Below are 16,925 nucleotides of genomic sequence, written 5' to 3' on the forward strand. Positions count from 1 at the left end.
GGCGCTGTCTCGGGGAGCTGTGGAACCTTGGCCTCTATGGCCTAGCTAGCGGGAACGGGTCATTAAAGAGGAGAATCCACTTCTGTTTCCAGTCTTAGCGCTCTGCTTCCTGATCCAAAAGTGTTGTCGTAGACCCGCACCCCACCCCTCGGCCTTCCCGCCATGGTGGAGACTTCCTTCCGCTCCAGCAGCCAGTTATGCTTGTCAGGCAACTAAGATCAAACCATGTAACAGGTGTGTGTTAGCTGCCATCATCACCGCGTCAAGACAAGACAACCCGGGTCTGGATAATCGGCACATCAAACAACTCTGTGAAATAAACCGAAACACTAAGCACTGGAGGCGTCCTACCAAACAAACAGACACACACACACGGCAGCATGTCTTAAAAGCCAGATATATTTTAAAAAGATCGTGCTTACAATAAGTAAATTATGTAGTGAAGAAACATCAAAATGAAGTGGATGAAAAAAAAGGCACATTTGCAGAGTGGAAGGGTACAAAGAGTTCCTCGTTGGTTCCACTAACACAGAAGGAAAGGGAAACAGATATATTACAATTACGTTCTCAGCGGAAGGTGGCTGTCAGTGGACATGATTAACACTGGCTTCTTTTCTCCCTTCTGGGGGGCAGTCTTTCCCCTTCCTTGGTTTGGAGAGGCAAGTTAGTCTTCTGCCATGTAGAGGCGATACATCAGGGCGACAGCCAGGGCTGAGACGGCTGGGATCACCCAGTTGGTCCACCAACTAGAAAGACACAAGAGCAACAAGATGCTTGAATGCTCCTCACTACAGAGACCTCAACCTCTGTGCTCCTCTGATAGAAAACTCCCACAGCCTAGTTTTCTTACTTCTAGAACCACATGAGCTAAAAGGGCAGCTCAGCTCTGCTAAACCTGAGCACAGGGCACACTCTAGAATGTTGACGTCACTGCTCTCTCCTGTTGTCACCATGAGAAAACTCACACCCTTGCTCTGCTTCCAGCTATTCCCATATCCTTTATACAGAGAGCTGCGCTGGCTCTCTCAACAGACACTGCCTGGGAGCAGTGACTTTCTCCTGACGTGAAATCATAGACCACACAGGGGAATGCTCCGGATGCGTCTTGTCCTCTTGCAGGGCCCACTTAGCACTACGATGAGTATCAGAGGACACTGTTAGCCAGACCTTGTCCCCAGAGCCACCAAGTAAGGAGCCTGAACCCCGAGTGCACGGCTGCCACTCAAACTCAGCTTTAAATTCTCAGATACTTCTTCAAAAACCCAAACTTAATATCTATGCCATATGGATTTAAACTGTTAAGTAAAACCATACCCAGAGTATTTAGTCTGTGGTGTCTCTCCCAAATTCAAAAGCATATCTGATTTACACTGTTCAGTTTTTCTAAGCTTCCAGTGGATGGTAAATTAGAGATTATAAGTAAAATTAGAGACATAGCTGGGAAGAACTTTAATGTAGCTATAAATTTTCAAATTGGATTTCAACCTATAAATTTCAACTTTTTGGAAGACAGAAATCAGATGGGAAGATGTCTTAATTCTGGCTCTGGAGCCCTACAGGAGCCTTTGTTCAAAACCAAACAAATGGAAAGACAGCAGCATGTACCTGGAATTAGAGTCCACGGTAGTGATGAGACTTTCCTGAAACACACAAAAAACATGAAATTAACATCTGATTCAAAACATGCTTTAAGAGTAAAAAAAAAAAAAAATCACCATTTTATTCAACTCTGTCCTTTAAAAATTGTTAAAAGGAACAATTATGTTCAACTTCTTCTTACTAAAAAGCCTGATTTCACCATTTTTTAAGAAAATGAAATTTTAAGAACTACATTTAAATTGGTGAATTTGAAAATGTCAATAGAATACATATAATAATCCACACTTAACATTTAAGCACTTCATCATGAAAACTGTAAACAGAGTACTCGTGGGCACATATGCAAGGCCGTGTCACTGTCCTTCGGAAGGGAACTTTAACTCTTCAAAGCACGGAGTATGAACTGTAAGTGTCATTTATGGCAGTCACACCTGCCAGGGCACGAGAGTGCACCTACACCACGTGACCAACATGGTAAGAACCACCATGGCACATGCTACACCGCCTTTCCTGAGACTTCTTCAGCTCACTGAACGGCACCAGAAAGAGCCCAGACTAACTCGGGAACTGCTCTGCCTCACCAACAAATGGTGTTAGTTACCTTCTAGCACTTTCTGAGCACAGGCCTTCTCAGGAGGACCGTTAAAAAAAAAATCACCACATATTTTCTCAGACCGTTCAAGGACTGCGTCCCACCGAAGCACACGCATTTAGGTTTTAACACATTTTAGGAAGCACTTGTAATATTCCACACCAGCGAAACTGTTAGTGCGCCAGCAAAAGCAGCCACAGACAGACCAGCTCCGTCAGAGAGTCATGTCTGCAGCTTCCTGCAGCATAGATGGAAAATATCAGCCAGGCGGGCACCTGGAAGCAGCAAGGCAAAGCGGTGCCCCTGAGAGGTATGTTAGGGAACCCCTCCCCCCAAAAGCAAATTCATTTTAGGGGTGCATGAGCAAAGCAGCCCAGCAACACACACCAACCTTGACACATCACCTTTAAGACTCCTGACATAGTAGGGGAAGAAAAACAAATCATTTAAAAAGAAAACGTCACATCTGTTACCCTTTTAAGCAATTTTAAATAGTGGTGATGACAGGAATCCATAGCCAGCACAAGATTAATTTTCATGAGCATCTGAGTATAATTAACACCAATTGTGGGAGACAATTAAATACGCAAACAATATTATTCAGTCATTAGAAGAAACACAATGATAGACGATACCGAAGAGCCCGCTGAAGGCACGATACTATCGCATGCTGGATAGTGTGAGGACGCAAGGACCACTCGCTTGAGATACAGGCAGGGGTGCATGCATTTCAGGAGACCCTGTGCAACCTCAGGTAGCCTTCCCTGCGCCCCTGTCTTTGTGGCCACATTGAGAGCACAAAGACACCAATATAAGGTTAAAATATTGCTGAGGCTCAAATGTGCCCACACCATTTAAGATACGGATATAAGGGCAGGTGACTTGGCTCAGCAGGGAAAGGTACTTGCTTCAGAGCCGGACAACTTGGGCTTTCCTGATCCCTGGGACCTGTGCAATGGAAGGGGAACCAGTTCTCCTGAAAGTTATCCTCTGACCTGTGCGTGTGTGTGTGTTGTGGCACACAAGCGTGTGCGCACACATACACACACAATAAATATTTCTAAAGTTTAAATATAGGTAAATAAAATAATCCTAATGTATTATTACCACCACCATCACCACTAACAATAACATTCCAAAAGGTAGAACTTAAAAAAAAAAACATAGAGTTTTTGGATTGTCTACTTTCTTCATAGCCTTAAAACCCAGAATGCTTGGGAGTTGAAGCTATAATCTCCACTTCACAGAGGGATAAAGAAGCCCATTTTATTTAGTGGCCTGTGCTCCGAGAGGATCAGCTGGGTTCAGGGAACCAGCAATGAACTCTCTGCTGCCTGTTTTCTGTGCAACCTGGAGGACTTCCAACGTGCAGTAAAAACTACCGGTATGGCATGTATAATGACTTCCAAAGGCCATGTGAGTCAGCATAAATCATGATTAGTTCCATATAAAAAATACAAATCCCTAAAGCCTTTGCAATCCAGTCATCTCAAAGAAGTTCACGTAACCTAGCTCACTCCTTCATTGGAAGTACTAAGAGTGGAGTCTTCCTAAGAAGTTCGGAGACTCCAGGAACTGAAGAGACCAATTGACAAGCCAGACGCTGGACACGTGATCTCCACAGCTTTCATGGCAGCTCAGTAGAGCTTCAGGGCCTCGAGGTCTGAGGATCTCAGAGACTAATACAACCTTGTATATCACAGTGCTTTGAAAAGTATCAACAAGGAAATACCCCAATACTGTTACTACCTTCTATGTAAGCAAATTTGATTGCTGGGGATTCATTCATGGATGTGTAATTTCTGTAAATTCCTTAACTTGGCAGTTTAGCTTCTTCTGGGCAAGTTCTAGAGAATACTCTCCAGTCCATTATATTTCTCAAAACTAAACTAGATATTTTAGGTAAGCAATATTTTTATTTCAACACCGAGGACTAACGCACACACCAGGCCTTATACAGACTTGGAAAGTGCTCTACCGCTGAGCTCCGGCTCCAAGTGTGATGATTATTTAAAAACATCAGACCACAGAACACATCCTCTAGCCTAAAGATGATTACATGGGGCTGTGGGACAATGGTCTTTTATCCTGTCACTTGTATTATTTTAGTAAAATGTTGATTGGCCAGTAGGCAGGCAGGAAGTAGAGGAGGGGCAACGAGAATTTTGGGAAGAGGGAAGTTGCAGTCTTTAGTTGTTACCCAGACAGAGAGAAAGCCAGACACAGAGCAAACAAGATATGACTGCCTGGCTGAAAAAGGTACCAAGCCACGTGGCTAACACAGACAAGAATAATGGGCTAATATAAGTTATAAGAGTTAATAAGAAGCCTGAGCTAATGGGCCAATCAGTTTACAATTAATGCAGACCTCTGTGTGATTTCTTTGGGACTTAAGGACTGCAGGAACCAGGCAGGACAGAAACCCCTATCAATAACATGGGACCCTAAGAAATACACAGTTTTGTTTGGCAGAAATAACAAAGCACCCAGAAAAGCAGCAACTCTTTTTCTTCACGTCACTTGTTTCCAGCCTCTGGAGTAACCAGCAAGGGTCACCCCTTTCTCCCAGCTCCACTCCAGTTTAAGCGAAATCACAACAGGAAATAAAGGGATTCTTTTGCTTGTTGGTTTGTTTGTTTTAAAACAATAAAATACTCCAAAGCTGGTCCATCTGTAAAATATTGAGAGGAAAAGTATCTGCTTTGCACACCAATAGATGTGGAGTCCAGTGAGAGGCTCCACGTCCACTGAGCCACGTGTGATAAAATGGGGGCCCAGTGTCTGACTGAGAGAGAGCTGCTCCCTCCTGCAAACATGGGCAGGAGGTCTTTTGTTAACGCTGACAGTGCGAGTCCCAGAATTCATCCTGTGACGTGTGCTCCGTCCACCAGCTACTCCAAACATGAAAGTAATGGAAACTAAACACTCACAGAGAGCAGCAAACATAGCAGGCACACACACGCTCGTCCCTCGACACTGCCCTTCGGGACAGTCTCATATATCCCAGGCTAGCCTAAAACGCACGCTGTTGCCTGGGATGATTTCTGGTGCTCCTGTGATCATTTCCCAAGGACTCGGGATTTCAGGGGAGCACAATAACGGCCAGTTGTTGGAGACTGACCCGAGGACCTCGTGCATGCTGAGCACCAGCATGTGGATCTCCAAGACCCACAGCTGCAGAGCGAACATGTTCTAAGAACAAACGGATGAAGGTGGCCTCCAGTGGTCTGGGGTATGAGACAGGCTAACCACCAAACACACCTGCATGGGCACTACGGTTAGGGATGTGGTTGGCCTGCAGCAGATCAAAGCTCAGGAAACAAGCCTCCCCAAAGCCTGTTTTCCTGCAGGTGACTGACTCACGACAAAACCACTAACATACTAAACATCTAACAAGACCGAAACGGACCTCTTCCCTGACAGACTCTAGGGGAAACAACCATAGGTATTCCAGCATGTCAGCTGCCTATAAAGCAGCCAGAAAAGCTACCTACTCGTCAGAATCTGAGCAACTGTCACAGACATAGTTCAGATTCTAAACACCATTTCATTTTCTTAACTCTCCCTGAAGCACGCCTATCACCAGTGTTAAATGTGCACTGGAAGGCTCACACATGGCTTTTCCTGCACCGTGTGAGAGCTGGAGTGAGCGCGGCATCTGCACTCATGCTCCTGAGTATGGATGCTATGTATGCAAACAGCATCTCGGCAGCAGAGACAGCACAGTGGGCTTTCCACAGAGAGGCTCGCCCTGTGTGCCTTCTCCACTAAGGCCAGAAGCACAGAACAAGATGGAAAAGCTGGGTTTCCTTGCTGTCGTTTCTAAAGCAAAACCTTCCCTCACCCTTCATTTTTTATGAGCCAAAAATTAACTTTGGCCTAGGTATACTTTTCAGGAACTTTGGCTGGCTGCTCTCATAAATTCTTACTCTAGATTTAATGAGCAAATTAAATAAGAAAGTCAGCTTAGACTGAAGAACTAGGGGATGCCAATGTGAAACGCCTTTTCTGAATGCCCAGGACACCCCACTCTACAGAGAAGGGAGAGCCATAGGTAAGTCCTCTCCGAGTCAGGGAGGAGAACACGCTTCCATTTAAACAAGCATTTTCCATCGAGCTATACACCCAGACTTTTGTTTATTAATAATTATGATGTTTTTCAAAGTAATTAATACATTTGTTGTAACACACAAGGACTCCTCAAAACCACACTGACTGGTAAGAAAAAACAAAGGAAAAACCCCAAACCAAGCTTTTGCAAAGCCAGTAAATCACACATCTACCTAACCCAGAAAGACCTGTGCAGGCGGTGACCTTTGCTCCAGTTTGACCTGCAATGAAGACACACAGTGACCTCTGTTCACCACTCTGAGATGGTTGTGCAAACTTACCGAAGGCTTGGCGATCTTTGATCTGTCATCCTGTAAGGGAAAAAAAAGAAAAGGGTGGAATTAAAAATAACAGGACATCTATCTGTAAAAGTCTCATATTCAAAGGGCTGACTTATTTTTAAATTATTACTCAGTGACTAGCATTTGGCATTCAGCAAAGTTAAATACAAAGTTTGATCCGTGTGGTTTGGCAACAAAAATTCACAGTAGTTAGGAACAAGAGGCATTTCCATCCGCAGTCCCAGAGTTCAGAATGGACCCATGACTGTCTTGGTTATATGTGGAGGGGTTTAGAGACTTACTAGAGTTGTCAATTCAGAGAACAACTGAAAACAAAATCCTTCCCTTCCTTCTCTGCTCTCAAGTTCACTGAGATACGCATCTTTCTGCTATGATGGCCTCAGTGAAGCCTGCAATCTCCCAGAAATATGACTATAAACTATCCAACCCTCAGGCTGAGGATGTCAAAATCCAAGGGCATCTAAATGCTGACCACAGAAGAACCTCACAGGGAGGTGACCTAAATGAAACTCACCCGCCCTCCTTATAGGAAGAGAACTTAAAGGAACAGGACGGGGAGGAATTATCACAAGGGCAGACCTTGCCGATGCAATACAACCATGGTATTTCTGGGAAGTATGAAAATGTGTGGGCTGATAAAACTTCCAGAGAAGTAAGACAGAGTAGAGTCTAAGTATACATAACCTCCCAGCAAATCCAAAAGACGGCAGGCAAGCAGAAAAATAGACACAGACACACACATACATACACACAGACACACAGACACACACACACACAGAGACAGCTCAACAGAACCTGCTCCAAAGTGATTTCTGGGACTTCTAAAAAGAACCTACTTTTATCTTTTCTTCATTTTTGGTTCTTACAAAAACCACCATTCATATACAGTAAGACATAAAAATAGGGATATACCTATATTTATTTATCTTCAGCGTTTCTTGCTTGCATAACGGGCTGGGGCAGCTACTTATCTCTCGTCAAGGAATGTGTACTCCTGGCCCCCTTCACTCCCCGGGCTGCAGGAGAACAAACTGACTGGACTGATTCCCCACCCTCTGGATGTGTCTCTCTCTGGGCTCTCAGAGCCTGGGGAGTGTCCCCAGGGCAGAGCCTTGGAGCACAGCATTCTGACCCTGAGTACAGCAATAACCATAACCAAAAAATGCCAAGCAAAGAAAGCTTGAGCCAATTTATTTTATGACAAAATGGTGTCCTGACTAGGCAAGGTGATATACAGTGATAATTCCAGCACAGTTAAAGGTTTGAGGAGCCTCTTTCAGGTCAGCATGGGCTATATAGGAAGCTCCAGACCAGCCTGGGCTATGTATTGAGACTCTGTCTCAAAATATGCTAAACTCAGAAGAAATTGGTTTTGCTCTATTGCTTTTTAAAGTTTCTCTCTCTCTCTCTCTCTCTCTCTCTCTCTCTCTCTCTCTCTCTCTCTCTCTCTCTCTCTCTCTCTTTCTTTGATGCAAATCTAGACTTACCCATGTCAAACACTAGCCTTATAGAAGAAGAAAGGCACCTCCTACCCCAAGAACTGACTTACTGGGTGGAGCTCCCCGATGATGTACGTTTTGGACAGTTCTCGTGCGTCAGTAGAGTGCCCAACATCCTCAAAGTTCTCGGTAGCATCGCCCCCGGCTTGTTCTCTTAGAACTTCTTCCCCACCAGGATGCTGTTCAGAGAACAGATTGCATGAACGTTAAAATCTTTCAGGTCAATGAGTTAAAAGGAAATGGTTACTTTATTGAATCCAATAGCCTACCCCAGAAGTCACTGATGACCATGGCTGACTTTAAGTGTCTACGATGGGAACTCTAAGCATGCTTCTTCATGATCCAGTTCCTTGGTGACCATACAGCAGAAGCTTCCTCTGATGCTATCTGTCACCGTGCTGGCCCAGCAACAACACTGTTATATGGGTGGTGGCCTTAATAATGTGGTGGGAACCGGAGCGATGGCTCAGGGGTTAAGAACACTGCTGCTCTTTCAGAGGACCCGGGTTCAATTCCCAGCACCCACCTGGCAGCTCAGCTCACAATTGTCTTTAACTCCTGCTCCAGGGAACCCGATGCCCTCATACAGTCATACATGCAGACAAAATACCAATGTACATAAAATGAAAATAAGTAAACTATTTAAAAAGATGTAGTAATGCCTGCTCTGCTTCTCTGGGAAATTCCCCAAATTCTGCTTCTTCACCCATCCCTAAACTGTCTCTTCAGCCATCTACTTAAGGCTCAGACTTGGGACCCTCTCAGCCTGATTCTGGACCAAGGAGGGACCGTCCATTGGTCAGAGAGAGGTGAACACAAAGCTTCCCTTCAGGACGCACTCCGTACAGCTACACTGCGCAGCTGGCATTGCTCAGGGGACAAGCAGGAAGGTGCAGAATGAGCGAGCATGGGATTCTTTCTGGAGGGATCCAAGTAACCGCCATCGGTATAGCCAGAACATCTACGTGGAGCGGAGGGAAGAACCCTTTGTTTTGCAGAAGCATATTAGTGCTTTTAGTTGCATTAACTGGAAAAACAAAGGACAATCTTGCTTCAGGAAGCCAAGTCCAACAGTGGAAAGAGACCCTAGGGGATGAGGCCCAGAGGTTCCTGGCTAAGAGTTCTCAGACTTGCAGAAGGAAAACGCGCTCTGCTAAGTCATCCAAAACACTCTGGCAGGAAAGCAAAGCAAAACAAAACAAAAACCATTTCTTATGTTTTTGGTTATGAGCCTGGCCTTTAATGACTCAGCCACCTCTCTCACCCCTGAAACTCTTCTTAAATTAAGCTTGAAGATGTACCTGGATCAAATTCATCCCGATCTTTAAGCAAGTTACCTTAGGGTCCATAAGCCACCTCCCTGTGTAGCCGAAGGCAGTCAGGCCTTCCTTCCTAGGAGGTGTGGTCTTATCAGAAGACCTGTGTCACTGGGGATGGGCTCTGAGGTTTTCAAAGCCCACACCAGACCAGTGTGACTCTCTCTGCCTGCTTGCCTGGACTTCATGATGTAAAGCTCTCAGCTACTCTCCAGGGTCACCCGTGTCTTCCTCCTCCTGTAATAACCATGGACTGCAAGCAGGCTTCTGATTAAAACTGCTTTCTCTCATGGTATCTCTTCACAGCAACAGAACACCAACTAAGACACGATGGGAACTAGAGAAAATACCAGGACTTGGGGGCCGGAAAGGTGGTTCAGTAGGAAAGAGCATTTGCCACTTGCAGAAACCCAGATTCGGATACCAGCACTCATGGTGGCTCAAAACCACCTGCAATTCTAATGCAGGGGGTGGGGACCTGCACACATGCGATCCACATACATGCACTCAGGTACAGCACCCATACACACATACACATAAAATAAACAAGGATGGAAATCTTGGTCATAACTTTGGAGGATATATTTTATGTGTCAGACACATATCATTACGCTTAGTGTACCTTAATAAACACTTTCCGATATTAGTGTCTGCCCTCAGCATGACTTGACTTGCATAAACATTGCTCTACGTCACTGGAATATGCTCTGCTCCAGCCATTCTGACAATGAGAAGTGACTGGCAAGACGTAAATTTACACTAACGGCTCTAGATGCACCTCAGGTGTGGCAGTGGTAATCAAGACTTTCTGGTTCTGGAATGATCTGGAACTGCCAAACATTGATCTGACCAAGGAGCAGAAAGGCAGGGACGTAGGAGATATGAAGTGACCAAAGTCCCCAGAGCCCAGAGGTGACCAGCCCCACACTACAGCTCCTCAGCTAATGACCTAATTCACAAGTTCCTCAACTTGGGATTCCTGCTCAGGACAAGTGAGCCTCATTGGATCTCCCGGAGTCTTGATGTCCACCAGAGACAGCCTATCTTCCGGGACAAATGAGGTCATCATCTTGGTCTGCTATGGAGTCATGAGGATCCTGGACTGAAGGGGCTGAGGTGGAGAAACCACACATCCCATCTCAATTATACAACAGTCTTAACCTAAAAGAGCGATGCCAAGGGGGCAGCCCTCACCTCAGCTCCAACAGAAAACAAAGCAAAGGGCCCGTTTACCTGAAGCTCCGTCTCCAGTGTGAACCTGGCCTAAATCATCTGCCAGGCAATTTTCTAAGCAAAGAAGAAAACACTTTGGTTACTGGTCTCACTGATCACTGCTAAGCAAGTGTGAGTGTGTGTGTGTGAGTATGTGTGTGTGTGTATGAATAACTTAGGAAAAACACAATACCAAATAAACTGATTGATGTTGGAACATTTTAACTCTACCCTAAAAGCTTTGTGAAAGAATCAATAAGAAAATCGAAGCCTGAAAAATTGTTTTAAGAGAAAATAAACTTCAAGTCCTGATAAAAGAGCAAAGATAAGGGACTAGCTCTTAGCAATAGCCAGTATTTTCCTTGAAACATGTGACACACACAGAAAAAGAGAAAGTGCTCTCCATGTAAATTAAGAGAAAGAGGGGAAGGTGGAGAAGGACGCGGGGCAGAGTAGAGCAAGAGGGCCAATCGCATCTGTGAAGGGTTCCCATTATCCCAAAGGAAGCTTTCATTTTCTGTGGCTCTAGTCAATTCACACAACAAATGCAGGCCTTGTGTCCTCAAAACCCAGCCTCAGGAGTAAGCCAAGACAGTCTGGTTCCTGCCCCTAAGGACCACAGGCTAACAGGCAAACATGAACAATGCTCAACTGTGAACTACAAGTGACTGTCACTGCTGAAATCACACGGTGAGTGCCACCAAGATGAAAAAGGAGTATCGCCAATGGAGAAGAAAATAGTAGAGGCAACTGGAGTTATGAGAAGGTAAGGGTCACAGAAGGAAGTCCCTCTAATGCAGAAGTTCCTGAGTTCAGGGACAGGAAGGAAGCCTGCCTGAGGCCCAGGAAGGAGAAGGCCAGGCCAGGCCAAGAAGGGATCCCAGGTCTCTTCAAGGATCTTGATCTTTTTGGTGAGCAACAGGAAGTCATCAAAATGAAGGTGATGAAGTCAGACTTTACTCTGAGAGTCCTGAGGGCGACAATGGACAGCAAGTGTGCTAGGCCAGAATGACAGCTCATAGCGGAAGCACAAGGAGATGAAGAAGGTGAAGATGGGAGGAGGGAGGGAGGCTTATGTGGGGATTAGGGAGAGAGACCAGATCTAAATTGGTTGTTGGGATAACCTCAGCACTCTGCCCACATATCTTGCAAGATCACAGTTCCTTCCACGTATTTTTGTGAATTCCCAACTTCTTTAGCTGCTTTGATACACCCTCATCCTGACAATACATGAGAACAGAGACAGAGATGAACAGAGACAGAGATAAGGAAATGCCAATAAATGGTATTAGTAGTCTTCATGTTTTTATCTGAAAGAAGGAAGGAAGGAAGGAAGGAAGGAAGGAAGGAAGGAAGGAAGGAAGAAAACTCTGTTTTAAAATACTAAAAGTTGACATGGTCCATAAATGGAGAAATTTTCTGCCACATCTCCAACTCAGAACTAAGGATACATTGAGGAAGTCATGGTACAATGTACACTCCTAATCCTAAAACCTCAAATAAAAACTTACTGAGTGCTGACATGATACCCCAACTTCATGTAAGGGGTTGCAGAAAAATGTAAGTACACTAAAATCATATAAAATTACCTTCGGGTTATGTGTGTAAGAAGGACAAGGCCTTGCCATACATATCCTGAAAGAATGAAGGGCATTCTCAGCAATTAAATTAAATAGCTGCTGACATTCCAGAGAGGTCTGCACCACTCGAGGGATGTGCATCTGTTGCAGAGGGACCCAATTCCAACAACTGCATCGCTACACAGCTCAGTCTTCTCAGACAGGAAGAGAGACTCTGGTTGGAGCAACGGCAGGGAAATTGGAAGCTGATGACTGTGCAGACTGTCTATAGCCATGGACAGCGCACCAGGCCTCCATTACGAGATCTGTGGACGCTCATGTCATCACCAAGGTTTATACTCAGGAGAGTGTGTCTCTTGTTCCAATCCAGAATATACTGGGGAGAAGATCCATCTGTAGGGTTTGGATGCAGACAAGGGGTGCCTGCTGTGCCTCTCAAGCCCAGAGAGATGAGTTCACAATGGTTGGAGAAATGACGCTGAACTTATTTCAAATTTAGCGGCTCTGATTCAGAGAGCTACAACAGCTTTGTCTGGTTGTTTCTAAAGGACAACAGAAAAAAGGAGGTGATATCTGTTTTTGCAAAAGGAACGGTGCAGTGGTCTAGTGGGACTTCACACATCTATAGAAGCAAAGTCTAGAGCAGAACTCTAACTAGTGGTATCTGACAACACAAAAGGCTTAGGAAGAAACACAAAAAGAAGCGTGTGCAACAAATGGATCTCACACTGGTGAGTCCCATCCCTAAAAGGTCATTGTGAGTACACAAATATCCCAAAATCGGAGGCCGGAAACACTTCTGGTACCAAGCATTTCCAAACTGTATCACAGACAGTTCAAATTGGCTACCCACTCCTGAAATTCAGCTGGCTCTCAGGAAAGTTTCTCATCATGGGTCTCTTCTTGAAATGTTGTCTTTCTCAGATACATTCTCTCCGTCCTTCAGCCCACCAAAGCCACCCGATATCCAAGTGCAAACACTGAGGCTCCGCCCTCGGCCCTGCTCCCAATCCACTTGCAGTATCTCTCCTGGTGATTGCATCTTCAGTTTGCATACCATCCGTCCACTAACGAAGACAGCTGAGTAACAACTTCTGTGACCTCCTGGTGCCAGGCTCCTAGCGTGTCTATAATACTTGAAAACTTCACCCAATGCCCAGTGTCCATTTCAAGCAAAACATTTCTCTCTCTTGCCCTAAATACACTCTTTTTGATTCTTTTGGTCCTCGGTTAATGTCGCCCCCGTGACCTCAGCTGTATGGGCATCTCGCTCCTGCTCCAGTGACAGTTTCCAGTCACTCCCAGCATGGCCTCCAGCCTCTCTCCATTCCCTCTCAGCTCACACTGCTACACTTTCAAATCATGTACACATTTGTTTGCAAAATTCATGACTCAGACTTCAGCCTGTTCTGTTCATCTGTGTTTGCCACTCACATCAATGCCGTCAAGTATGCGCTAACTAAATACACGAGATCAGCACGGATCTTTGCTTTTAGGATCGCTACATATGCCAGCCAGCTGAACTTTCTCACTCCCAACGGTTCACACAAATCTCCTTTCCCTGAGATAACCCACTAAATTAAAATCTATATGCAAAGCACTGTGAGGCATATAGAAAAGGACACACCCGATCCTGTCTGACTGAACAGCTTAACAGGCTCAGGCATGTTCATAATTGGATGGGAGAAAAAAAATCATAAAAAGAAAAAAAAAGTACGCGCTCTAATCCTGAAGAAGCATGTACTTCCTTTGGCACAGACAGGGCCTCAGTTCTGACTAATCGTGAATGGCCCTACACCTCAGGCGTGACTTGGAGCAAGGTCCCTAAGAGGCAAAGACGAATGCGCTGTGGGCTCCCAGGTGTCCCCCTCACACTGCAACTGCAGGATTTTCATCTCTGTTAATGTTCAAAAAAAAAAAAAAACCTCTCCCTAGCTTTAGTGTAAAATAGGTGCTCTCCCCCTCTATATAAACATCTTTAAATGATTCGATCAAGCCAATTACTCTTAGCAATTATCGACTATACATTCTACTTAGCAATAACCATCAGAGGAAGAATCTAACACAAAATGTTTCAGAAGAAAAACCCTTCGTAGCTGACACACCCCTGGAAAAGCGGAGGTGGCAAAGGGCCAAAGGACTCTTCTGTAACTACAGAATGGGTATTAGGATCGAGCCAAACCTGTTTTACAATCCTCCCAACTGTAGGACTTTGAAGAGGTTCTGATTAAGTCTTGTTTGAACAGTGGAATTAAAGCTTATGTAACATTTCGTTCATATTAACTTTAAATAGATTAAGTGTTATAGCTTTAATCATTGCTTTGCAATCACTAAGTATCTGAAGTGATTTCTTGACCGTCTCACTTAAGATTTATTTAAATAATTGGGGTTAAATTATTAAATGAAAAATATAGCAATATACATCATAAATTAGAATTCAAGGGCCTACCTATAAAATGAGAAATATAAATAAATAAGGGAGGAAAGTAAGCATTAAATGAATGAGAGCAATAAACTCAGGCAAAGATAGGTCATTTCAGAGAGGAAAATAGACAAGAAAGGAACCCTCACTATTCAGAATGACTGGCTGGAAAAGTGGGGCTACCCCTGACTGCGTTAACTGGGCATCCCAGTCAGTGGCTTTCAGAGAGCTAATATAATATTCAAAAACGTAACAGGTGTATCTTTGGTTTCCTAAAAAAGAGATAATATCACAAACTTGGTCATTATTCTTCACTGAGCAACATTTATCCATAACAACCTGAGTGTGCTATTTACAGACCCTTGGCCAATGCTGATTGATAAAAGCTCGGATTCCTGTCCCATCTTCACTAATAATGGTAACCTAGTATTTTTAAGTAAGTAGTTAAATTACTTGCTGTGAGAAATGAACTCAGTTAAAAGCATGACCACAGATATAGGCTTATCTAGCTACAGGGCCGGCCATGACCCTACCCACCCCAATTTCCAAAGGAATTTAATGAAAAGTACACAGCCTGGGAAGAGACCACCGTTCCTGGGATTGCTTTCTTCAAGAAGAGACACCAAAGTTATCAAAATGGCACACGCAAAATCTCCCTAAGGGACCAGATGATAACACCATCCACAGCCAAGCTCTAGGAACCTCAGTGAGAGTGCATGTCTCTTGTTAAGACTACAGTGCACATAGGTTTGCTCCAGGCCAATGAACCCAAACATTACAGGCCAAGCTGGCTAGCCCGTATGTCTGACCCAGTACTGTTCATGTGGTAAACTTGTCCCCAGAGGGTCCTTATCTTCACCCCCTTCTCTAGCTTCTTGTTAAGTCTCCACTTCAGTACAATCAGGAGTAAGGATGACACAGCGCACACCCGGCAATGGCTTTGCCGGTGGAGAAGAGAGTGAGATTTTTCATACACAGAAGACAGTAATACCAGAGTAAAACTGAAGAAAGCGTTCTCTAAAGAACAGTATCACAGGCATATCACACTGCCCTGGAATGCATTTATAATAAACTCATGACCTGGGGTTACTTTCTAAGTTATGAGGACAAGAACGATAAGATATTAGTAACCTGGCACTTCATCCCTTTTCAGAATGAGGCCAAAGAGAAGTGATAAGAGACAGACATATCAGACTCTACAACAGTGGTTCTCAACCTTCCTAATGCTGTGACCCTTTAATACAGTTCCTCATGGTGGGGGACCCGACCATAACATTATGTATGCTGACACGTCATAATTTTGCTATTGTTATGGACTGCAATGTCTGGTATGGATATCTGATATGGGACCCCTGTGAAAGGGTCACGACACACAGGTCGAGAACCACTGCTCTACAGGACCCAGAATATGTATTTTTTAAACTGCAAGGGGGAAAATCTACTTTGGATTTTCTGAGACCTGTGGATCTACAAAAACTGATAAGAGAACTTTTGATACTAGTTATGATATGGATTATTTGCATGAATAATAAATAATTCTTGACATAGAGGCAATGAACTCAGATGAGGAAAAATGCTGCTGCCAGACATCAGCATCACTTTAGATTCAAACCAGCAGCCTGCGGCTGTCATTAGAGATGCTATCTCCTCGGCAAGACTGGTCCCCAGGCTCGCTCTTCACCTCGGACTAAGGGAAGCACTCCCTCCTTTGCCCTAGCTTCTTCATCTCCTCCACTCCACAGCTGCTCCTGAGCTGAAGGAGGAGGACCTGCCCCAAGCTGCCTGAAAAGGGCGGGAGCTCGAGTGTGGACTCCTCAGGACAGAACGGTTTATCCATAGCCCTGGGCAGGAAAGCTACCTGCTTTGACAGAGAATCAACTCTCAGCTCCTGTGTGCGCGGTTATTTGAATTTCCTTTGAGTTTAAATCTAATAACTGCATCAATTACCTACTTAAGAAATCCAGCTTGTCTGATATCATCTCTAGCAGCATAAGTACAGTTTTAAACCACAAAAAAAAAAAACCCTCAAACAAGTTCAAGGACAAGTGTCTTGGCATATATCAATGAGAGAATTATTAAGAAGTCTTCTTTCTGGGTTGTTGACTAAACAGTGGACTAGACATCTAGGTAGAAAAACAGGGATTTTTAAAAAACAATCTAAGTGCTTTCTGGATTGCAAAAACTGAAGTTCACAGAGCTGGTACATAAAGGAGCAGAGGTAAAAAATAACAGGTTACTCACGGATATTAAAAAGTCTGTTATTAACAAAGAAATTAGTTTAAATTTAAAAAAA

General features: G+C 44.3%; 1 protein-coding gene across 1 annotated transcript in view; it reads right to left on the minus strand.

The window, feature by feature from the left end:
• Positions 1–381: 381 nt before the first annotated feature.
• Cyb5a (cytochrome b5 type A) overlaps positions 382–16,925 on the minus strand; it is a 30,244-nt gene continuing 13,700 nt past the window's right edge. The window contains exons 2-5 of the mRNA XM_075968128.1: positions 8,153–8,281; positions 6,583–6,612; positions 1,606–1,640; positions 382–746 (exon numbers count right to left, since the gene is read on the minus strand). Coding sequence (XP_075824243.1) covers positions 665–746; positions 1,606–1,640; positions 6,583–6,612; positions 8,153–8,281 — 276 coding nt within the window. The 3' untranslated portion in view covers positions 382–664. The remainder of the gene's footprint in view (positions 747–1,605; positions 1,641–6,582; positions 6,613–8,152; positions 8,282–16,925) is intronic.

Source organism: Microtus pennsylvanicus, chromosome 4 (genome assembly GCF_037038515.1).
Source record: "Microtus pennsylvanicus isolate mMicPen1 chromosome 4, mMicPen1.hap1, whole genome shotgun sequence".
Taxonomy (NCBI): domain Eukaryota; kingdom Metazoa; phylum Chordata; class Mammalia; order Rodentia; family Cricetidae; genus Microtus; species Microtus pennsylvanicus.